The following is a 24580-nucleotide window of genomic DNA, read 5'->3' on the forward strand; positions in this document are numbered from 1 at the left end:
ACAAGAAAAAAATTCAAACATAATAAATTAATGTATTAAGTCACATTTCATCTTATGTTCCTTCTCTTCCTTACTTTCCCAATTAGACTAAAAGACCAATATGAAAGTGGCTACCGATTTTAAATGTCAAAGTCATTCCTCATAAATGACTAACATGAATGATGGGATGAATACTTCTGATCATTTTCAAACCTCTTACATGATTAGAACTACAGCCTGCCTCCCTACCCTTTATACTCCTGGGGAATATAATTTTTCACTTTCAGATAACATTATGGTAAGTATTTTTATTATTGGTTTTGTCAGAAAAATTTGTACAGGTGATTATTGATGCATAATTTATTAGAGCCAGAGATGATCACTCCTAGAAAAACAAATCTCTGAGGTTAGAATAGAGAACATGAAAAAAGAGATTTCAATTTATAATTTACCTTCATCAAACTATCCCATAATACATAATTTCTTTGAGTATTACTTTGACATTATATAATAAGCCATTAATAGAAAACACACACACCAAGTCTTACATTCTCTAATCTTTAACTCCATTACCAATGTGTCCTACATCTTTTTATTTTATTTTTAAGCACTGGGGATTGAACCCAGGGCCTCCTGCATGATAGGCAAGCATTCTACCACTGAGCTACACCCCCAGCCCCAACTTTTCTTAGATTTTTGAAGACATGAAAATAAAAATCATTTCAAATAATGGTACTCAAATACCACATAAGTTTGTAATGAGGTGCACCAGCCAACTTTAAGCCTCATCTTTTCCAGGTCTTACCTAAAATGATCTGCACTAGTTTCTTGGATTTTTTATCAGTCATATTTTGGGCCTATTTTGCCTCAATGGGCCTAAACAGAAAATTATATTAAAATATGTTAACAATCTATAGTGAGAATATAGTGGTATAAGTGACTTTCCTAACTTTTCAGGGACATCAGTGGAAACAAGGATAAGCCAGGCAGTTTCATGTGATCATTTTTTCTCTGAGGCTGGAACCTGTGCTTTGATTTTCTTAGCAGCTTCCAGAACAGAAAGTGGGTTTACTTTGTCTCCAAATTCTTTTTCTCGGTGTTCAAGAAGAATGCCCTAAAAAGGAAACGAGAGGGAATATCAATCCTCATTCTAAGTCATTCATTCATGAGACAGATGTGGAGCACCAGCTGTCCATCAAGCCTTGTGCTCAAGGAAAAGAGAACATGGATCCCAATAAGGCCTGGCATCTGCCCTGGAGGAATTCAGACTTTGGGGGAAGGTGAATCAGAAAGGCCACATCACATGTTTTGGAGTATGCAAGGAACACTTTGGGATCATGAAGCCAGGAGCTGCTAATTACGATAAGGGTATAAAGCAGAGAGGGTAACTCAGGTGTCCATAGACAGAGAGGCAGGCAAAAGAACATGGCAGCTGAAGAGAACTGAATGAAGATAAAAGAAAAACCCGACGGAGTGGAACTCAGACGTCAGACTTCAGCAGGTGTTGAATGGCCACCTGAGAAGGGAGACCCATGGTTTCCTTTAGTTTTCATAAGAAACTGGAGGCCAATCTTTCGGTACTATGAAACAAAATGCACTAAGACCAGGATATCCCAAAGTAATCCTAAAGAAGTGGTAAAAAAAAAAAAAGTTTCTTTTGGATGACAGAGGGCATTAGTGATTGAATCCAGGGCCTTGTAAAGTCCATGGTAAGAAAGCATTCTACCAAGAGTTCCATCCCCACCCGTTTTTATTTTTAGACAGAGTCTCACTAAGTTGCCCAGGCTGGCCTCAAACTTGCCATCTTCCTGCCTCAGTCTCCCAAATATCTGAGATTATAGAGGTATGCTACTGTGCTTAAGTTATTTAACCCATTACACCTGAGAACTCAGACTTTAAAAAAAAAAAAATTATCAGGCATGGTGGCAAAAAACTGTAATCCTAACTATGCAGGAAGCTGAGGCACGAGAACCAAAATTCGAGGCCAGTTTTGGCAACTTAGCAATACATGGCTCAAAACAAAAAAATTTAAAAAGGGCTAAGGATGCAGCCCAGTGGTGGAGGATGCTTAGGTTCAATCATTAGTACAACACACACACACATATACACCCCAAAACAAGCAACACCCCCTCCCAAAAAAACCCTGAAAATATGTTGTCATTATTTAGAAAGACTTAAAAAATTAGAAGTCCCACCTCAGTGTAGTGACTATAGGTGAATAGATCAGGAAATTATATTTACTTGCTATTCAATAAAGAGTAAAGCAGGTAGTACAAATAAGGCTTGGCATCTGCCCTGGGAAAGAATATATAATGACATGCAAAAATGCTAAGGATACCTGCTAAATGAAAAAAAAAAAATCTAGTTTAGTTAAGGCATCAGTTTCTAAAAATAAAAAAACAAAGCCACCCGGGCATGGTTGCACATGCCTGTAATCCCAGCTACTAAGGAAGTTGTGGAAGGATAATCACAAGTTCAAGGCCAGCCTCAATAATTCAGTGAGACCCTGGCTCAAAATAAAATAAAAAGGGCTGAGGATGTAGGCCAGTGGTAGAGCACCTGAGTTCAATCACCAGTACCAAAGATTAAAAAATAAAAGAAGAACAAAAACAAAGCTAAAGACCATTCAGCTCTGTTCCAATGGGTTGTCTGTGGCGGTCAAGCTCACAGAATGGTTCCCCGCACCTTCCATTATTTGGCTGTTTTCAAATTTTCTATAGCACACATATGTTCTTTAAAGTATGCCTTACAGATTATTATTACAAAAACATTTTAAAATTCCCACCAAGTGGCACTGAGTGCTTTATGTATTAATAATACAAAAAAAGGAAAAAAGAAAAAAGTTCCCATCAAGTGGTACCTGGCATAGTGGACTGTAAAAACTACTCCCAAGAACAACTGAGCAAGGTCCTGATGCTCAGCCAATCCAGTTAACCTTCCACCAGGCAGGGAGAGCCTGAAGCTCCAGGGAGTGCCAACAAAGGCAAACAATACATCTGGCAACATTAGGAATGTGCCAGCCAGCCTGTGAGCATCAGGTGAGTCATCACTAGGCAAGAAAAGGCTGGCAGGTATGCCAAACCCTGCCCTAGAGGCCAGGAGAAAGCAAGGAGGGAGGAGTGCAGGAAACCCCCAGTTCCAGGGTCTCTGGAACTAGAGAAATGTGAGTTCCTGCATTTTATCTTTTAAATTTATACTTACTGTTCAGTTCTAATAAGCCAAGTGAGAGCAGTTACTGAAGTATAAAAGAACTCAGAAATAAAGCCTAAAATCCAAGGATTTCTATTACCTCTTTGATTTCTTCTAAATTGGGGAAAAGTATGCAATTATCAATATTGATAATAAGATCCAACCATGCAGACCAACCCTGTCTTTCTACAGAAAGAAAACAATACTTGTTATAAATTTTAATGTCATGCCCCTGGGCAGGGACCAGCCTAGAAGTCAGACCACCAGTCTCCAGGTCTTCCTCCCATGCCCTGACTGTATCTATTCTGCCCCATCCCTCCATATAAATACCAGCCTTTCTGGTACCACTTTCCAGGGTGGGGTGGGGGATGTCACAACAGCCCAGGGTCCAACATGGAGCACCCACCCACCTAACTCCTGGGTCCACAGACTCCTCATCTATCTTTTCCATGCTCTGCTTCTGGGGTCTCCATGTTGACTCTAGATCCTAATAATCAGAGCCCATAACAGTCCATCTACAGCAGGGTCAGTGACCTCTCTATGCACAGCCCTGACACCAAGACCCTCAGAGGGAAAAACACATTCTCCCCAACAAAACCTCCTTGCCCCTTCCCTTATCAGGCCTGTTTTTATTCCTTCTTTCCTCTTCAGTTTTCTCCATCCTTGATGGCCTGGAAATATGCAAATAAAGTACATTTATAAGGATAATAAAATGATATTTTCATTTGAACACAGAAAACAGAACCTGAATCAGAAAATCCTGGGTTCAGACCTCAGCAGTGCCACTGCTGAGCTGTATTCATTGGTACAGTTGCTTATCCCCTCATGGTCGAAGCTCTTTGTCTGCAACATGATCAGAGTCTCACAAGGTGAAGAGTGAATGGACTCATCTATGAGGAGCCAGCAGGTGTGTGGCAAATGACCACTGCCCTCCCTCCCTTTCCTTACCTTCCACGGTTTTTTGGAATGAAAGCCAGGAAAACCCAAACAGGGAAAGTAAACCCCCATTCTAGATCCCTGATCAGGGCCTTGTGATCAGAGACAGATACCCAGAGATGCCCAAGGAAACATTAAGAATGTACCTGCTTTCCTGGTCCCACCACAAAAACTCCCCCGAGGATGAAGCCTTCGCCTTCTAGGTTTCCAGAGAAGCCTCCATTCCAGGCCCGGAAGAAGTTGTACCATACACCCAGACGGACAAATCCCATAAACATCATCTTGCGCCTTTGTGGACCATAGAATTTTTTCTAGGGACCAAGAAAGATAGACCCCATATGAAGAGTCTTTATGCCTACCCCTCCAGGGAGGAAGTTTCCCTAAAGGGTATCTGTTCTCAGGCAAAGACACAAAGACTGATAGTTCCTGTCCTCTCCCCATTTAGCACACACAACTCCACCACAATGAGCCTCAACTGCCAAGGACATGAAGAAACTTGCCAGGTTTGTCATCTTTTAATTTTTTTTTTTCAGTACTGGAGATTGAACCCCAGGGCCTTGTACATGCTGGGCAAGTACTCTAACTCCCAGCCCTGGGTTCAGCTTCTGATTTCAAGACAGGCCCAACCTAGAGAAATAACTCTAACTTGACCTTATCACTATTCTCATACCTGCAATGATGCTACATTCTGCAGGTGAGGAATGGAGGGGAAAGCAAGAGAGCTGCAATACATTAAGGGTTGGGGGTTTGTGTTAAGGTCCACCTGTGTGATGGGGGAACCCAAGTGGGCTTCGGCTACTGTCCACCTCCTGGGTCACACTGCATGAAAGGGTTTTAGTATCATTGAAGAAGGAAGCTTTCAAGCATCTGATGCTCTGGCTCATAGGGCTGGGGGAGCCCCAGCAAGTCCAGAGCAACAGAAGGGGAGGCTGGCCTCCAGCTCCATGCTAGATTGACCCTGAGCCACAGATCTCTCCATAGCTGAGCCCAGTCCCCATCAGTATGTGTCTCACAAGCTCACAAGACATGTACCTTTTCATCCAGGAAGATGTCTCCTTTGAAATAAGGCTGAAAGTCCTTCACTTCAGTCCCAACCTTTTCCTTTACCACCGCATAGAGGGGAACACCCAGGTCATCCAACTTGGGTTTCAGGGAGGACAGGTCCATAGCCTCCTGTGGAAGATAGGGAGGTCCAGGGGCATGAACTCCTGATGTTCTGCAGCCAACAAACCTCTCTCTACATAGCACCAGAGCGTGGCTGGCTCTGAACGTAGGGACCAGAAGCAACAAAATGCCAGAAGTATTTGTGCAGCCCAGCATGCGCCTGTCTCAGCTGAGCACTAGGCATCAGGAAAGGGCATCAGAAGCCATCCTCAGTCCAGACTTCTTGTGTTTTTCACTGTGGAAAGAACAGCTAGCTTCCTCTCATGGGTGTTTCAACCACAGCCTGGGGTAGGCAGCCATAACAGTGTCGCCTCTACTCCCAGCCATGACACTTCTCACCTATCTCATCTTCCAGCTGCTCTCTGGCCTTAGACCAAACTAGTACAAGGGACCATCAGACACATGCCACACAGTCCACCCTCCCAGGGCTTGTGCTCAGTGGTCTCCCCTCCCCTGCTACCACTTCCTTTCTCTTTTCAGCTCAAACTGGACTCTCTGGAAAAGCATCCCTGATCTAGAAAGATCTCCCTGGCTAAGCCTATCCAGTCTGTGACGTTCTATTTCTGTTTCTCTGTGTATGTTCTTTTTTATTGCTGTTGTTTGTTTGTTTGGTTTGGTTTGGGTTTTTTTGGTACTGAGGATTGAATCCAGGGGCCCTCTACCACTGAGTTATTTCCACAATTCTTTTTTTTTTTTTTTTCTATTTTGACACAGGGTCTTGCCAAGTTGCTGAGGCTGACCTTGAACTTGCAATCTTCCTGCCTTAGTCTTCTGAGTCACTGGGATGATAGGTGTGAGCCACAACTGGCTCTGTGCATGTCTTCTCTAGCTTCCCTGCTTGGCTACATTTTTTTGTGCTGAGTCTGTGGGATACCACTAAGGTGAGGATTGTCACTTAATTCCCAAATATATCTCATATTCAGAAACTGTGTGTTCCATTTATTGGTCCCTCGGTGCATAGAACATGACTGGATATAAAGAAGGTTGCTAAATACCAGGTGGAAAAATTTGAAGGTGGAGAATGTAGCTGAGCTGAGCAGTTCAGACATCCTTGACCCTCATGAACTGGTGTGGATAAGTAAATACTGCACAGATCACGGTAAAGCTTTAACTTAAGAACAAATTATTTTTTCACTTTGAGTGCCAGAATTAAAGGACTAGCAGGAAATTCTTTTAAATGAAGCCTGCTTGCTTCAAATACAAATGCACTGCTGTATGGTGGCAACTACATTTACATTTTCTAGAACAACAACAACAAAAAGTTGAAGCAGAATTTACTATAATACATTTATCAAGAGCTTCAGTGAGTGGCAAATTTTGCCCAAGAACCAGGAGGAGGGACTATAGTGTCTGATGTGGTCAAAGATCACCTGTTGGAGAAGAGAAGCTTTTTTTCACTTGCTTTTCCTGGGCTCTTTATCTGGGAATGTCACTGCACAAAGCTGTGAAATGGAAACTGAGTCAAATACCTTCTCCTCAGACCTCCCCAAATAACTCAGACTGACATCCACCCATCTTTTTTGGAAAATTTAAGTTTCCACAAAAATGTTCTGCCAGGGCACAGACCAACATAGAGGAAAACAGGCTGCAATTAGCAAGCGTTATTGCTCTTGGAACCTTCTGGGTTTCACTGAGATCAAGTCATAACAGGCTTCAATGTTGGTGTGTGGAGGCATTGCAGATTTGGAATCAAAAACTCTTAGTTTAAACTCCACCTCTAGTAGTAGACAGAAAAATGAGCCTCTAAAGATATCTGTGTCCCAATTCCTGGAACTTGTGAATATGTTACATTACATGGCAAGGGGGAGGGAGACTGAGATAAAATTTAGTCTGTTAATCAGCTGACCTTGAAGTAAGAAGATTATATGGTTGGGCCCAATATAATCACTAGGGTCCTTAAGTGTGAAGAGGAAGGCAGAAAAGTCACTGTCATCGGAATACAATGACATACAACCACTTGACCAGCTAACTTTTAAAACAGAGGAAGGAGGTTATAAGCTAATGAATACAGGAAGCTGGAAAAGGCAAAGAAATGGATTCTCCCCCATAGCCTCCAAGAGGAATGCATGCATATTCCATTTTGGAATTCTGACTTCCAGAACTCTGAGGGAGTTGTGTTGTTTAAAGTCACCAAGTTTGTGGAAACAGGACATTAATATACCTCCTTAGACAGCATGACTTTGTTACAACGTCTACACCATTGTTTCCTCCTCTGCAAAACGGGAGTAGTAACAATCAGCTGTATTTTCAAGAGATATGAGGAGAAACCAATGGGATGACAGGCAAAAAATGCCCTGAGGGGGAGACTCTGCAGGACAGGCTGTGCATCAGGGTATAAGTGGATTCTCCACTGGTCCACCACACAATTAGAAGAGAGACCAACAGGGCTGAAAAGGAAATCCCTCAGGGCTGAAGACGGCAGCCAGAGGAATAGGATGATAATCTTCACAGGGCCAAAGCCACAGCTTGGGAAGCCAGGCGGTCTTGTGAGTAGGAGTACTGTCATCCCCAGTTTTCTTCCAGGCAAGGAGTTATTTCAGAACTTGGTGCTTCTGTTACCAGATTAGGCAGGCCACCAAACCATTCTGGCTCTCAGTTTATCCATAGGGGCCTAGGCCACTGCAATGTTTCCTTTGATACTAGTATTTTGTGACTTAGAAATCACCGTTCCTGCCTTCCCTGATGCGCTTCTTCACTTACTGGGCAGACAGCAGTGGCTTCCCTTTGAAGGGCCAACCTGGAGACCATCCAGTCAGTGAGTCCCAACTTTCATGGATTTCTCATGTCAAATGCACCCACACCATCAGCTTAACTAAAATCCCTGCCAAGGTACAGATCCTGTGAGACCATAGCTTCCATACTGGACTCCAAGTGGGTCCCTAATGGGAGACTGACAAGCAGGTCTGTTCTATACCACCTTAAAGAGCTTCTCCAGGTGCTGCAGCTTTATCACAGATGGGCGCTAACCATGCCCATAGCAATGTAGACCTCCCATTTCAAGAAGTTTGTGTCTGTGCTGCCCACTGGGAACACTGAACTGTACCTCAACTTGGATTAAATGGGGGAGAACACAGATGTCACAACACAAGGTGAAAGGCTTGCAAGTATCAAAGGGAAGACAGATGTGTTGCTAACCTCAGTAAGAGACAGCAAGTTGCTAAAAAGCAGGAACAAAATCTACATCAAAAGAAATATCCAGAGCAAATAACAGAACAGCCCAGAGTTGACAAAAGGCCACAGTAGGCCTACAGGCCTTTGATCCTGGCTGGCAATGCTCTGGTCCCCACTTGCAGTGATTCTTTTCTCTGAATTGATCTTCTAAGGTACCCACCTCTCGACATAGAAAACAGCCTGGCCTCCGCACAGCCATAATCACAGCTCCACTCTTTTCCCATAGTTCCTTTGCTTTGAAAGTCCTTGGTTCTAAGGGGAAAATAAAAGGAAATTCAGTATCTCCTCCTGGCCTTCCAGTCCTGACCCCTAAGCAGCTCATGATCTGCACTAAGCCAAGCCAAGGTCAGAAACCAGGCTTGGGAGAGGGCAAGGACAGGCATTTCACACATAGGAGGGGGGAACCACACTCACACAGGGACTATTCATCTTCCTGAAGAAAGTTAATAACACTTACAGATCCTATTACATACTCAAAGGCCCCTCCACATAAAAACATTTTCAAATATGAACATTCCAAACTGTGGCAGAATGGCATTCCTTTTATGGCCAGTGTCACTGAACATTGTAACAATTCTGTAGGTCAGAAAAATAGGCAAACTGAAAATGTCTTGTACTTTCTCTCTTTCTCTCTCATACATACACACACATACATACACACATACTCTTATAAAAATATTCAAAGGAATTAAGACAACAGAATTTTTTTTAAATTACCTCAGTTATGTAAACTGCAATGTTATTAATAGAGTGAGGTAGATGTCCTACAAGGAAGTGATTAGGGTAGATAGTACTGTAGTACAAAACTGTAGTACAAGATTGTCTCTGATATCAGATTGAATTTGAATCTAGAGCTGTGTGATCGTGGGAAAGCCGTTTTTCCTCTTTGACTCTCAGCTTTCTCATTTGAAAAATGCATATAAATATATGCAGTTCTACCTTGGGCAGCAGGGATTATTAAAAAGAGAATATAAAAGTGTTACTCATGGTGTCTGGTCATAGAGTTAGTGGGGGCTCAGTAAGTATGAACCCTTATGCTTTAGTGTGCCATGTTCCTGTGGGGGGCTATGTGAACAAAAAAAGGGAAGAGGGAAGTGGGGGAGACTGTCCATAATCAAATGAGACTGGGAAGCCTGGGGTAAACAAAGGCTATCAGGCCTTCCTCACACCTTACTGAAGAGGCACTCCATGAGTCTGCACAACCACACAACTGCCTTCCTTTGCAAGCTTCCTCACTTACTGAATGGATGACAAAGGCTTCCTCTCAGGACACTAATCTGGAGACCACATAGTCAATGAGCCCCAGTGTTTACCAGTCAAACTTCCTTGCTACAACTGAATCCCCACAGAGTTACAGCTTTAATACTGAGAACACACAGCTCTCAGCTGCCCATAATGGACTCCAGAGGGAAAAGTGTTCCAGAGGGAGGTAGAGAGGTATGTCTGTTCTGAAGTGTGGCACTAAAATGCTTTCTCTTGTACTGCCTAATTGGGGGCTGATTATGCTCTATTAACAGCAAAGCAGACCTCCCATTTCAATAAGCAAATTCCTTCTGTGCACCAGGTCCTGTGCTGAGCATCAGGAACGTGGAATTAGATACACAATGTTTCTCAGCCTTATCTGACCCAGAGACTTCTTTATTTAATTACTTTTTTGCAGGGGGGAGGGGTGGCACATTGATGATTCCACAAGCCTGGAATTGCTCAGAAAACTTTCTGGAAGGTTTACCAAGTGATGGCATAATACATGATTAAACATTATGAAGTGATTTATCATTATAATTAGATAATAAGAGTGAACAATAATTTTGATAAAAAAAGGTAAAATAACATATCAAGATCATAACTTTATAATAACATGTACATATGGAAAGGAAAATGCTGGAATAAAAATGATGACTATGTTAGGAAAATGGAACTGTCGGTAATTTCAAAGTTTACTAAATTTTCCCTAATGTTATTATATTGTCTCTTCAAGAAAAAAAATAAATAAATAAGCAAGCCTGCATGCCAGTACCTTGGAAAAGTACTGAGAACAGCAGGGTGACTACTTACCCTTCTCCAGTGTTTTCAGGTCTATATCTTCCAGATATTCCAGTGCTGCTTTCTTGGGCTTGGACAGAAACATGTCTGTGTTGGCCAGGAACAGTGCCAAAGCAGCAGCCCCCAGGGCTCCTGCACCAATGGACCACATTCCCATGGTGAAGACACTTGGGTCCTGGAGGAAAGACATCTCTGGAGATTGAGAGGAAGGAAGATGTTACTGGTTCCACAGGACAGCTGGAATCTGATCTCCTGAGTAAGGTTCCAAGGCTCTGGCAGGCAACTGGCCAGGAAGCCAAGGGAGGAGGGGAAGCAGGATCAGAAATGTGGAATGAGGTCTGCTAACCACCTGCCAGTTATTAGAGCTTGAAGATATGACAGATGTGTAATTAGTGCCCCAAGGAACTCACCAGGGGGTCAGAAGTAATGACAGAGAAATGACAGCATTCTCAGGACTTCTCTTGCTGTTCCCTTTCCTTTAGTCTAAGGTGGTGGCCCCCAACTCTGCAGTCCTCTGCCATGCTGTGACCCCTTGACTTCTTCCTTTCCTCTCCAAACTCTGATATTACAACACAAGTGGCTCAGCTATGCCTACCTAGATAGGGGCAGCTTTCTCTTCCGTGATTAGAGGATACTTGCTTTGTTACCCTACCTTTTTTCCTTTTTAATTGGAAAATCCCCTAGAAACAAGGACCATATTCTATTCATTAAGGCCCCAGCAGGACCCACTCATGGTAGGCAGACAATCTCAGCATGAGATCCCAAATGAGAATAGTTTTATTTTCTAGTTATTGTAGAAATACAATAGGCTCATGGTAAAACAAAACAAAAAAATAGCAAAGAGGCAATACATAAAATTATGGTTGACAAGAAAGCAAACATCCTCCAAAGCCTACCACCAAGAGACAGCAACTGTTAAACACCTTGTGTAACCTGCCATTTTCCCACTGTGAACAGAACTGCATGGTGTCTGCTGAATGAGGGAAGTAAGGAACTAAGGGGGGATGTGTTATGCCCAGAAGCAAGTGCTTCAGAAGCAGCCTAGCAAAAGGTATCTCTACACAATGTATGGGACTCTGCAAGTGAACTGGAGTCCCAGGCAGATTTTATTGGAACACCGTCTTATTCCCAGCCAGGGCCTGGACACTCAGTAGTAAAATTCCCTTCAGCTGGGAATCCTTATGCTTCTGGGTAGAAAACCCTGGAAGCAGCACACCCCTGTAACAGTGTTAGGGACCCTATCTAGCCTTCCTTCTCCTGACAACCACTTAAACACCTACCCTTCCATTACTTCTCATGCCATCCTAGGATCTGACTTATTCTCCTGCCTTCCTCCTATATCCCAGCCTGATTCTGTGTACTTAGATCGCTAGGGACAGGCCTTGGGGTATATGTGGTTCACTTACCCTCAACCTCAACTTGCCCCTTCAGGACTTGGCTCACACAGAATTTCTCCAAAGACCAAGCAAAAGTCTGGAAATCCATGGGGCTGTAAGGGAGGCACTACAACTTGGTGGTAATGACTTTGGAAAAGAAAGAGTAGGTCAGACTAGTACTAACGTTGGCCTCAGAAGTCCAGATTTGAATTAAGAAACGAAAGAGAACTTCCAGACAAGGGGTGACTAAATGAAAACGGCATTTCAGAAAGACGTTCTGGCATCTATGTACTTGGGGAGAAAAAACAGCAGAGAGGTCAGTATATGAATTAGGGAGGGGGTTGCTGCTGTGGTATCTCTGATGTGAGAGACTCTTGCTTGGAGAGGAGTTTCTTAAAACCATACTACTCAAAATGTGGTCCACAGACATGGACTCACCACAAATGTGTGCTGAAATGAACTCAACAGAATTGAATGGTGAAGAAAACAACTCACAAACAATCAAGTTCTTAGACCAAGCAGGAAAGAAACTTTCACAGGCCTGCTTCCAATTCTTTCATGTGGCAAAGTTACGCATTACTGGATTATAGCTCACAGACTAATCAGGAGGAAAATCACAGTTCTCAACCACCTGCTGAGATTCCACAATGCCTGGAACAATGTCTATATATATTTACACATTTCTAAAACATCTCTGGATTTCTGACAAGTGTGTAGGATCCAGGATCATGAGTAGTATCTGATCAGATGTAAACATTTCTGCTTCAGTATGCAAAGGCCAGCTTTAATCTACTCTACAAATAGACTTGCTTTGACTTGGTACATGAATGAATTCAGGAAGTTCAGAGACCCTTAGAGTCAGCTCCACATCCTTAAGATACAACCTGGTTGCACTTAGAGGCAAACAGGCTCCATTCCCCTATTGCCCATCCACAGGCATTTAGCCTGTCTTCTTAAGAGTACAACATGGGAATTCAACTCAACTAGACTTTAACAATTATTTCTGAACATTTATACAGCATTGACCTTATTTAATATATGACAATTTGGAACGATATAAAATGAAATGATAAACAATCCTCAAGGAGATACAGGCCTGGCACACAAATAACAGAAAAGTAGATTAGAAGGTAAAGCAGTTGAGTCAGGGAATGAACATGAGGCTATGGCAGTACAGGGATGAGAGTCAGTCTGGGTAGCCACAGATGCATGGAGAAGTGGCTTTGGAGCTAGTGTAGGACACAAGAAGCAGGATGGAAGGGCTTGAACCTTCTAGGGCTGACTAAACCTGGGAAGGAGACTGACTGGGGCAGATGTCAGGGCTGAAGTTACCATCACCACTCTGGGGAGGTGGACTACATCCTCAGTCCCTGCAGCACTAAGCTGTCAGAGCATTATTAGGATTACTGGTCAGTCAGTTCTCTCCATGAACACACTGTGCCAAGTGGACCTCCAGCAGCTGGCTCTTCTGCCCATGATTAGCAGTGAAAAGTGATTTCTGGAAATACCCAGAGAAGGCACAGGTTCAACCGGTCAGCCAAGCCCCCAGAACTACAAAGCAACCCCGTCCTGGCATCCTGGAGCGTGTATGCAACAACCTGCTGCACAGCCTGAGCAGATCCTGAGTCTTGGATCATAGTTATTCCCACCTAAGGAAAAGGGTGGGCAGGAGGAGCTTTAATATCTAAAAAAAAATAACATATTTCCACATGGGCCTCTACGACCACTGACTTCGGAAGAAAGGGGACCAGTAACTCTGAATTTCCTTAGAGTCACTTGATACACATGGCCTAATATACTCTACAGTCTTGTGATACAGAAATCCTCCTGTTTTATAGCTGCCAACACTGAGAAGTTCATTAACTTCCCCACTGTCACAGAGCCAGCAGGTAGTGATAAATGCCACCTGGATCAGGCTCAACAGAAATAAGACTTCAAACCTTGTAATCTTTCTGTCACACCTTGCCCTACTGCATTCAGAAATGGGTCAAGAGGCATAATCTCCTTTGTCTTTAAAGATAATTAAAAAAGATAAACTTATTCTTCAATCATCAAATACAGTCAAATCATGATCTTCTAAAGGAAATTTACCACACACCAGATGTTCCTTCTCCCAGGCCCCATCCCTTTTCCATTAAAAAAGGGTCAGTCTCTCTAAAAGAGAATAACAAAGTTGTTTATAGGAGAGCCAGCCTCCACCAGTCTTCAATCACTCCCCCCACCCCCAATGAAGCTTATCTGATCCTCCTCTCACAGAAGGCGAAGTTGATAAGAACACAAACAAACAACAGATGTGGCAGATCAGAGGCAGTTCAGGTCTAGAAGCTGTGGGGTAGAGAGCATAACCCAGATGTGCTTTAGGACAAGCTGGGCTGATCCCTTCCCAGGCCCCATTTTCCACAACTCCAAAATGAGGGGGTGCCCAGGTACTTAAAGCTCCCAGGTAACATCCTAGGATTCCAGCAGAAACAGCTCACTTTGAAGTCTGAACATTCTTGGTTTTTCACCAACACCCCCAACCCTGCCCATTCAGTTTACAACTTTGAACCTTCCTCCTTCCGCAAGGCACCTCCCCTCCCTACAGGGTCCCTATCCCAAACTTCAGGCAGGTTAAACCTGAGAATAGGCACTCACCATGTGTAGCATCCACCCCTGTCTCTTCGGACAAAAAGGCTGACCCACAGTGAATAGGCAGGGAGAGAAGGCAGGGAGGGAGGGTTGGAGGTGGGGCCCTGGAGTCTAGCCTATGCCCCTAAGCTCAGTCACTCCATAGGCAGGACCAGGCCACACAGACACCCTGGGGCTCCCCCCAGCTGCCAACAGTTAATCTTCAGCAAACAAAAAAATGGAGAGCCGCCAAGGCCCCCCTAGCTCTTCAAAAAGTTGAGCAAAGTTTTGAGTCATTCGCAGTCATGCAGATTATAACATTTCCCAAGTGCCAACAGACTCCCCCTCTGCTATCCAGGGAAGACTAATGAAGCAAAGCCCTTAATACAGCCCACATGTCACTTGAACAGAATCAAAGAGCCAGCTTCTTTTCTCTGTGGCAGCCTGCTTCCTTGCCCATTCCTCACACCATACCCAGGAAGTCAGCTAGCATCACTGAGGACCTTCACCTGCATCTATTCATTACCTCCCTTTGCTTTCCCTGCCATGCAAGTGGTTTTTCAACTCATACTTCCTTCCTGAGTGATCTCACCTACTTCAGCACTTTAGCCTCTACCTTGGTATTGACTTCCAAATCCCCAATCCTGCTTTTGACTCAAAGTTTCCACTTGCAGGTTTTGTATCTCTATTGTACCCTGTCAAAACTGACCTACCCTCATGTTAATTTCTCTTCTGGAGTTCTCTCTTGGGGAAAAACACAAGCTTCTAGCCCATTTGTTCAAGCCAGAAACTAGTAGTCACATTTTAATCTCCTTTCAACCTCCCTCCCCATACCTAATTAGGAAGTTCTGTTCATCTTATAAAATGTATCTGCTACCCAATTCTTGACTTCACTGCTATAATCCAACCCCAAGACTGTATTATTTTGCACCCAGTCTACTTCAATAGCCACAGAATTGAACTTGGCCTGACTCTGCTTTTTTATTTTCTTTTTTTTTTTTTTTTCTAGTTTTTCTCCAGGTTGTACCAGAGCAATCTTAATACACCTTGACCCGCCTATCCTTCCCTTGGTTTCAGACTCTCACAATAAACTTCTTGGCACAGACCTCCAAAGCTTAGCTTCAGCCCACCATTCTGGCCTCCTCCCAGGCCACTAGAGCATCCTTATCAGACCACTCCACAAGCAAGGCTGTGCTACTGCTCATGCCATTTCTTTTACTCAGAATGCCTTCCCCACTCTTGCTAATGAGGTAAATGTCTATCTATTTGTTAAGGCTAAGCACAAATAATACTTTCCTCTAAATTCTTTCCTGAAAACCCTGCCACTTGACTGCTCCCTCACCTCTGATTATAGTGCACATGCATATATAAACACACGTACATGGTTACTGCACAAGTGGATTTCGTGTATTTTACCTACTTACATCTGTCTCCACGATATTATGGCACAATCTAAGGACAAGGACTATTGTTTCACCCATTCCTGTATCACTAGCACTTAACATATAGCCTAGTAATTAGTAGGTGTTACATGTCTAATGAAAGAATCTAAATTTTAAACTCCACAGTGAGGTGAGGTTGAAACCATTCAATTTCAGTGCAGTATGGAAGGTGATTTTGGATGGGGATGGCTTGATGTTAAAGAAAGCACTAAGCCTGGTGGGGTGGCATACACCTGTAATCCCAGTGACTCAGGAAGCTGAGGCAAGAGGACTGAAAGTTTAAGGCAAGCCTCAGAAACTTAGTGAGACTCTATCTCAAAACAAAAAGGGAATGTGGCTCAGTGGTAAAGTGTCCCTGGGTTCAATCCCTAGTGCCAAAAACAAACCAACCAGTAAGCCACTAAACTTATGATTTAGGTGAACTTACATTGAGTCCTAGCTACACTGCTTGCTGGCAGGGTGGTCTGACCTAATCTATGTAGACATTCTGGTGTACATTGAACATCCAGATGCTAAAGTACCCCAAGACTGCAGTTACAAGGATCCGATGGCACTTCAGAAAGTCACAGGGGCACTTGCCACTAGTGCTCTCCTGCTGGATATGCATCCTCACTTCTTCCTTCCCCAGGCCAAACTCCTGCCTGTTCAAAGAGCTGCCTCTAGGCAGAAACGGATAAAGTATTAATAAAATAAAGCATCAGCACTGGGTGGGTTAATTCATGTCCAAAACAAGTATAGACAGCATCATCAAGGGTATTCCTGCCTCACCCAGCCTACCCAGGGAATCCTCCCTTCTCAGAAGGAGCTTGCCTGGGGCAGACAGCACAGAAGGAAGAAAGAGAAGACCAGGAGACAAGGAAATTAAGGGCCTCCTAGCCTCAGGCCCTCAGTGCCAGGCTGGAAGGATATTTCATCTTCCTCTCCTTCCCTTAAAATTCTACTTCAGCCCCTCCTTTACTAAGTTCATGAGGGAACTAAGGCTCATAGAAGGGGCTAGGTAGTGCAAGATCACAAGGGTGACTCAGGTTTGGGTCTACCAAATCCCAGTCCATGACTGTTTATTCTGCATTTATTCTATCTGGTTTTCAAACAGCCAACCATTGGCCAAAAGTCTCTAGAGCTAGAACTATGTAGGGGTTAGGGATCTAGTCAAGAGGCTCAGGGCCTGAAACCTGATTGGTGGCTAAGAGAAATTTGAGTGTCAGACTACTCCTGAATAGGGCCTGGGAAACCTGGTACTTAGAGAGAACACCAGACTCTGCCAGGCCCAATCCTTGGCAAATAACTTATAAACCAATGCCAAATGTTTTCTTAAGGGTCACACTGCCCATTCTTGGCTAAGAAGCTGATCCACACTTTTCCCACTCACAGTAACAAGGCCCTGACAATTCTAGATGCTAAAGAGTTTGAAAATGCTAGTTTAACAACATGTTAACATGGGCACCTCGGGCCCCACTAGCAATAGAAGATGCCCTCCCACCCTCTAGTGTCTTCAATACCATAGCCACTTGCAAAGAGCTTTCACCTACCTGCTGCAGTCTCCAACTCTCAGTTATATTCTCTGGACTGCCTGCCTGTCTGCCTAGCTCTGGCTTAGCCCTCCTCTCAAATGCTAGATTCAGAAAGTTTTGAACAGATGCTCAAAGAACAAGCCATAACTAGCTACCAGGAAACTTTAGGATATGGCTAAAACTGAGGAATGTAGGAACTAGGAGAGGTCCTTTCCTCTGAGAAAGGAGGCTGAAGCTGCAGAGACCCCAAATGACTTAGCCATTCTGTCCCTCACTTGCTGTCTCCTGTCTAGGGACAGAACACCTGCTCTATCAAGTTATATGGGTGCAGATAGGAAGGCAGGGGTTATATTTCAAAAGACACTGCTTCAGGACCCTAATCCTAAACTCTTCCTCTGACTCTGTGAGGTCATTTCATCCCTCTGTACCTCAGTACCTTCTTAAAAACAAGGGTATTTTGAAAGGCTATCATAAAGAATATTTAAAAAACAATGTGAAATGCAGCAATGCACTAGAGAATTGTGAGGCAGCCATCTTTCTCTTCTTTGCAGGGCTCAGATTCATTTATTTTCCCATGAGAGCAAGACATCTGAAGCAGGACACAAAACACTGAAAAACTGCTCCAGATCTCATTGCAGACCTGCTTTGTAGGTGGAGGTTCTAGATCTAGAAGGAACCCTGGCTTAGCTTCACCTCTCTGCTATCTGCCCACTGCACAACACACGCTCCATGCAAACCCTGCAGCAGCTGCATACTGCCTTCTGCACCCATAGTGCCAGAGAAGGTAAAGGGCACTGCTTAGCTGTAATCTGTGCCAGAGGTCATTGAGCTCAGAGATGAGGCTGACTCCCTCCACAGCAACTCTGGACGGTTCTTGCCACACAAGCCTCAGTCAAGGGAGACTTAGAGTCTCTGCCCAACCTTTCACAAAGAAGCATGAAAGTTGCCTTATTTCTGAGATACTAACAAAGCCTGGAGCTTGAGTCCTGGAATTCCACTAAACCTTCTCAATACCACACAAGCTATTGAGAAACGTCTTTTGTACCCACTCAGAAACAATAGTCTCAACTACATGGTACGCCCTTATAAAGGAAGCCAGGTCAAGAACACCCAAGACATAATTCCCACTAGTTGTATGAACCTGAGCAAGGCACTGTCTTGAATCTGTAAAATGAAAATGACTCTCGAATCACTTCCCAGAGACATGAAATAATAAGAAGATTAAACACATAGGAGCTGCTTTGTACACTGCCTTACAAAGGGTGACACTGATATGATATATAATTCTTCCTTTTTTCCCAATTAATGACTGCCTCAAAAATGTTATCCATATGTTTCTAAGGAATGTGTATATTCTGAGGAGTCAAGGTTTGCGATCTGACTCCCAATTCTCAGTCTCCCGGGACAGGCTAAAACAGGTATATCCAAGACTACATACAAGCTGACTTTGTACAGATAGCTTTTTTCAAACTAAATCCTAATTATTTTCCTTTCTAATAAATAACCCACCAGCTGACAGGAAAATTCATTACAACAAAACCCAAATTCCAAGTTGAGGTCTAGGTCAATGGGCTGTGGAAACAGCATGGTGTAGTGGGATAAGAGGCAGAGTCAGCCCCATTGGAACTCTAGTCAATCCTTTGGCCTCGCGGGGGGCTTCCCACTGCACAGCTCAGCACCTCCTGACAGCACCAGGCGGGGCCCTAACTATTCTCGCCCTGTTTCTGACCACCGACCCCTTCTCTGCCAGCTCCTGCACAACGGGGAAGACAGGCTAGTCCTTCGTTGTCTTCTCATTCCCACACCTCTGCACTGTTTTGCACTTGGACTCCTTCCAACAATAAACCATGGGCTTGTAACCTCTGGAACAGGGAGAACAGGTGCCTCTGAGACTGTAGGGGCACGGGTCGGTGTGCAAGCAACAGTGACAGGACGCACTGTCAGGAGCCCCTGCCTTCACTGCCTCCTCTCAGGGGTCCGCGCGCCGCTCACCCCAGGCTTAGCCGTGGAGGGGTGGGCGTGCCGCAATCCTTTGTCCCAGATATTCTGGCAGGTCGGTGCCACCAGCCTCACTCAATGCCTAGAGCGAGAAGACAAGCGTTCTCGTCCTCAGATCAGCGCCAAGTCGTGGGCTCGGGAGCGGGATGTTCCCACTGATCGCGACCACGCAGAGGTGCCTCAGCGACAGGAAGGAGCCCCTTCCCGAGGAGGTGGTCGGGCAGCCACTAAAGGGACTGCACGCTCGCGCAGGACCCGCCGAGAGCGCGGACGTAAACCCTGTAAGTGCTCCCGGCGCGCCGCAGACCCGGCCCCGCTAGCCTCCTCACCTGCGCAGCGACCGACCCCGCCTCTGTGGACGTCACCGGCTTCACAGAGCCCTGCGCGCAGCGCCCGCCGTCAGTACTCCCGTCCCGCCCTCCTCTCGCGTGGGACTCGGACGCTGAGATCTACCTCGCGGGGATTCCGGGGCGGCCCCGCGCCTGCGCAGTTTCGCGCTGGTGCCGCCGCGCCACTCACACGTGACGGGCCCCGCCCCCCGCGGAGCCGCTGTTCCGCCCCTGCTCCGCTTCCTCCCCGCGCAGCTCTGTTCTAGCGGACAGTCTTGAATTTCCGCGCTTCTCTGGTTGCGTTCCCGGCTGTCGTGGGTTCGCACAGCGCTAGTTTGTTCACAACTCCGGAAGTCTCCTGAAGCGTTTTGTGTTGGTTGTTGTTTGGTACTAGGGTTTAAGGTGCTTTATCGCTGAGCTACATCCCAAGCCCTTTTTTATTGTTTAAAGCAGGGTCTCGCTAAATATCCCAGGGCCTCTGAAGTGTGATCCTCCTGCTTCAGCCTCCCCAAATGGCTGGGATTACAAGCGTTCAGCTCCTGAAGCGTTTTTTAGCGCACTGCCCCAATCGGATGTAGAAGCACCTGTCGTGTAGCCAAGGCTGGTCACCTTCCAGTTTTAAGCACTTTCGGGAATAGTCCCGCCCCCCCCCCCTCCACACACACACTGCGGTTGGAACCCAGGGGTTCTCATCCACTGAGCTACATCCCCAGCCCTTTTGTTTTTGAGACAGGGTCTCAGTAAATTGTGGAGGCTGGCCTCGAATTTGTGATCTTCCTGTCTGAGCCTCCCAAGATCCTGGAGTTACAGGCGTGTGCCACAGCGCTCCGCGATCGAATAGTGTTTTTATTGTTGTTGTTTTGTTTTAAACTACTACTTTCTCACCCTACTTTTTCTGGTATGGCGATGGAAATATTCAGGACTCGTACAAATGAGCATCCCGTCAAGCATTGGGAACAAATTCAGAATTGCCAGCCTCCAACTTATCCTTGAAATGCTGTTTGCAAGGTAGAGTTATCTGTGGCAGCCAAGAACACTGACTCTTGGGATGTTTTTTTGCCTGTTTCTCTCAGCCTGAGGAAGATGGGTTAGTTTGACCCACACTCATTAATCCCGTTCATTCTTTTACTCATCTATTAAGGACCCACACTGATTTAGAAGTAGGTGGTTAGGAGAACATCCTTTCAGAGATAGGATTAGCTGACTCACAGCAGAAGTCTTAAAAGATCAGAGGAACAATGAGGCCAGTCATTGGGCAGCTCACAAAGAAGTGGCAAATCAGCCTGACACCCCTCTGGTGAGAGGAGGTCTCTGCCTGCAGTCCCTCCCCCCTTCACCTGGGAAGCACTTACTGGTGTGGAAGTCCAAAAGCTCCCCCATTCACCTCCCTGACTTCCCACTCAGACTCCATGTTTCAGATGAATTTATGGCAGATCTTGGACCCATAGAATCTACTCAAGCATTCTTCTTAATCAAATTCTGAGTTTCTTTGCTCCACCTCTGGGACCCCAGAGCCTGGCCTAGGACCAGCATCCAGATGTACTTGGACAGTGTTTTGAAAGAGGGGTGGGCCTAAGTTGGGGAGTGAGAGGGGTCAATCAACCAGAGGGATCATGCAATTTTCTTGCTAGATGATGTGTTAGTCAGCTTTTCATTGCTGTGACCAAAATACCTGACAAGAACAATTTAAAGAAGGAAAAGTTTATTTGGGACTCAAAGTTTCAGAGGTTCAGTTCATGGTCAGCTGATTACATTTGCTCTGGGTTTGAGGTGTGGCAGAAAACCCTGGCAGAAATGTGGGGTTGGGAGGAAAGCAGAGAGAGAAAGAAAGAGAGAAACCAGGGACAAAATATAATCCTCAAGAGCACACCCCCAGTGATCTACTTCCTCCATTCATGCCCCCACCTGCCTACAGTTACCACCCAGTAGTCCATTAATCATCAAATGGATTAATCTGCTAATGAGGTTATACCTCTTATCATTGTCTAAATGTCCTACCTCTGAACCTTGCTGTATTGGGGACTATGCTTCTAAAACATGAGCTTTGTGGGGAGGGGTGGCATTTATAGATCCAAACCATAACAAGTAGCCAACAGATTTGAAGGTCATAAAATATTTGGTATAATTTGCTACAATGTGGATGTAGTCATAAAAAAGTAATTTTCCACCCTCACCCCTGACCTTTATCCTGCCTGCCTAATTTCTCGCTACTCTGTGAAGAGGGGAAAGAAAAGGCTTACTTTCTTCATTCTGACATAGAAGATATGGTCAAAGATAAGGAAAGTTTGCAGGGAGGTCTACTTAAGACAAAAGAAGAAGCCATTTCCTTAGGACATGCACGCAGAAATTGACTATTAATGACAACTGCATTCAGGAATTAGAGCAGAATTCTGGAGAAGAAAGTGCTCTTAGGCTTCAGCTAGAATATATTTATTAATCAAATGGAAAAAAGCCATGACTCCACTTCTGCAACACCCTCAAGCTCTGGACTTCAGAAACCAGGCTAGATCTGGTAGTGAATTAATATGCTCCTAATGCTCCCAAGTTTCTCTTTGTACAAGAAAGCACAGGCTGAACTCTTTAAACTGCCATCAGACAGAAGAAGAAGTTATGGGCAAGTAGGCACAGGAAAACTTATTTTATAAAACATAAGGATAAAAATTAAAAATAAAAACAAAAACCCTGAAAACCAAATCAAAAAACCTCAACAACATACCAAGTTTTAAAGAGAAAAGTAATTCTGATGTTGTAAAGACTATAGACTAGCTTTAGATTTTGAAGTTAACGTTGATTAGAATCTTCGTGACAACTTAGATAACTTAGATATATTACCACCCGGCAGGGACTGGGAAACTTACCTGTCCCTCTCAAATCCAATGGACAGTCAGAAAACATGGCTAGCAGCAGACAGATCTGAGTAGACACTTGTGATTCTTTCAGTGTCCATCACCTTTACATTCAGCTGGATTCATCTGCTTACTCAGCGGTGACCCAAGCCAGCAGCATGGCATGATTTTTTAAGCTGATGACCCTGCAATATCTGGGCTCACTGGGAACAGTTCAGCTAGCATCGAAGTGAAAATGAAGCAAAAATTGGTGCTCAGCTTCATTGTGTTAGGCCCAGATTCCCAGTCTGTGGCTGATAAAAGTCAAATCCAGATCAAGAATTGTTTCTGAACTGCAAAAATATTCTGTGGCTGATAAAAGTCAAGAATTGTTTCTGAACTGCAAAAATAGATGTGCACAGATCAGCTTCAAATGCCTTCCCTACTTACCAATTTCTCTTAATTCCACTTTTTCTTCTTCTTCTTATTTTTTTTTTTTTTAGGCATAAAGATGTTCTACTTCCACAGTGTTCCCCATAGCAAAATCTGTAAGACTCTTTCTAGGACCCTCCATAGATGAGACCAGTAATTTATCACGAGGGCCCAGTCGTGGGATCATTCCTAGGTTAGGGAAGCAGGGCTTTCATGTGTTGGTTTTAATGTTAAGGCTGGTTCTCCTTGTGATCATAAAATGGCTTCTCCGATCCAGCACAGGGAGGGGAATGATTAGACAAAGGAATGAACAAAGCTCAGAATCTGACTCTGATTGGCTACTCCTTATAGCCAGGGTACTGCTGACCTTTAATCTAAATCTGGGGTTGTTCCCATCTCATCTATCACTATGTGTACACTTAAAATTTAAAATAGAAACAAACCAAACATTTGGGAATTCCTTAGATAGCTTCACATTGGAAGTCCCAACTCTACCATTTGTAGACTCAGAGTCACTGATTTCTGGATTTGCACACGATATACTCATTTTCCATCAGTTGCACTGGTGATGCGGCATTTTTTTAAAGGGTGCTTTCTCTATAATAGTTTTCTGTTCAAAGTTAGCAAGAAATTTTTGATAGTTTTGCTATCTTAATGATGGTCCTTCAAAACACATGAATTGATGACATTGCTTTGGAATTTCTCTTACCCATTTCAAAACATTTGGCAACTTTTCTAGAGCACTGCAACTCTTTTGTGTGTAACTCAATAGGAAAACGTGTTATGTGGGTTACTTAGTTCTACATGTCCCTCAAGTGTTGCTTTGTGAGAAAATGGGAAAACTAAGTCATTTCTGATGACAAAATTTGTTTTATGATTATCCAAGTTATGTTCCACTGCTCTGATTCCATGAATTTCTGTACGTTTAATAACTTGTTCATTTTGGTGACAAATCATAATGTAATATTTTAGATTTTATACAGCAACTAAACTTAACTCCTCGAGTAAAACCCAATGTACATAACTCAAAGGGTCAATTATCTAACATCTGTGAGCACTTGACATGTGTGCAGGCCCTGGCAACTGTGTCATACCTGCTGTCTAGTCAACAACAAGTGTAGGGTGCCCCTGACTGAAATGTATGACCCAATTTCAGAGATGATAAAATGTAAAACTTAGAAATTATGATCTATGCTATCTTACAGCCAAGTTGAGTTTAGTGTAGGAATGCAAATGGGTGTCAACATTAGAAGGTCTGCTGATCTATATGAGCAAATTAAATGCAACAATACTGCCTGTTATATTTGAAAATGCTGAAAAGGGATTTGGTAAAAATTTCACAGCCCTTCCTAGTAACAATCCTAAGTGAAGTAGAAATAAAAGCAACTAGCTACCACTTGCATATAATATTCTTTACTAAGACCTGAAAGCAAATTCCTTAAATGGTAAAATGCTAAAAATTTTTTGGTACTGGGGATTGAGCCCAGGGGTGCTTTACCACTGAGCAACATCCCCAGCCACTTAAAAATTTGTTTTTAAAGTTTTGAAACAGAGTCTCAGTTGCTGAGGTTTTGAACT

At 44.0% G+C, this 24580-nt stretch overlaps 1 protein-coding gene across 4 annotated transcripts; it reads right to left on the reverse strand.

Annotated features, from left to right (window-relative positions):
* Window positions 1-267: 267 nt before the first annotated feature.
* On the reverse strand, window positions 268-19847 carry Prxl2a (peroxiredoxin like 2A). Of its 4 annotated transcripts, none has more exons than XM_027939990.2 (6): window positions 19746-19847; window positions 10495-10674; window positions 8600-8691; window positions 5137-5277; window positions 4251-4415; window positions 268-1093 (listed from the first exon to the last, which is right to left on the reverse strand). In XM_027939990.2, the coding sequence occupies exons 2-6, from the start codon at window positions 10670-10672 to the stop codon at window positions 980-982; spliced, it is 690 nt and encodes a 229-aa protein (XP_027795791.1). In that variant the 5' UTR covers window positions 10673-10674; window positions 19746-19847; the 3' UTR covers window positions 268-979. The 4 variants fall into 4 exon arrangements, with proteins under 4 accessions (XP_027795791.1, XP_027795793.1, XP_027795790.1 ...); XM_027939992.2 differs by having other exon boundaries at window positions 10495-10657; window positions 19746-19840; XM_027939989.2 differs by lacking the exon at window positions 19746-19847 and adding an exon at window positions 14493-14554.
* Between the last annotated feature and the right edge of the window lie 4733 nt (window positions 19848-24580).

This window comes from Marmota flaviventris, chromosome 4, assembly GCF_047511675.1.
Source record: "Marmota flaviventris isolate mMarFla1 chromosome 4, mMarFla1.hap1, whole genome shotgun sequence".
NCBI classification, from domain to species: domain Eukaryota; kingdom Metazoa; phylum Chordata; class Mammalia; order Rodentia; family Sciuridae; genus Marmota; species Marmota flaviventris.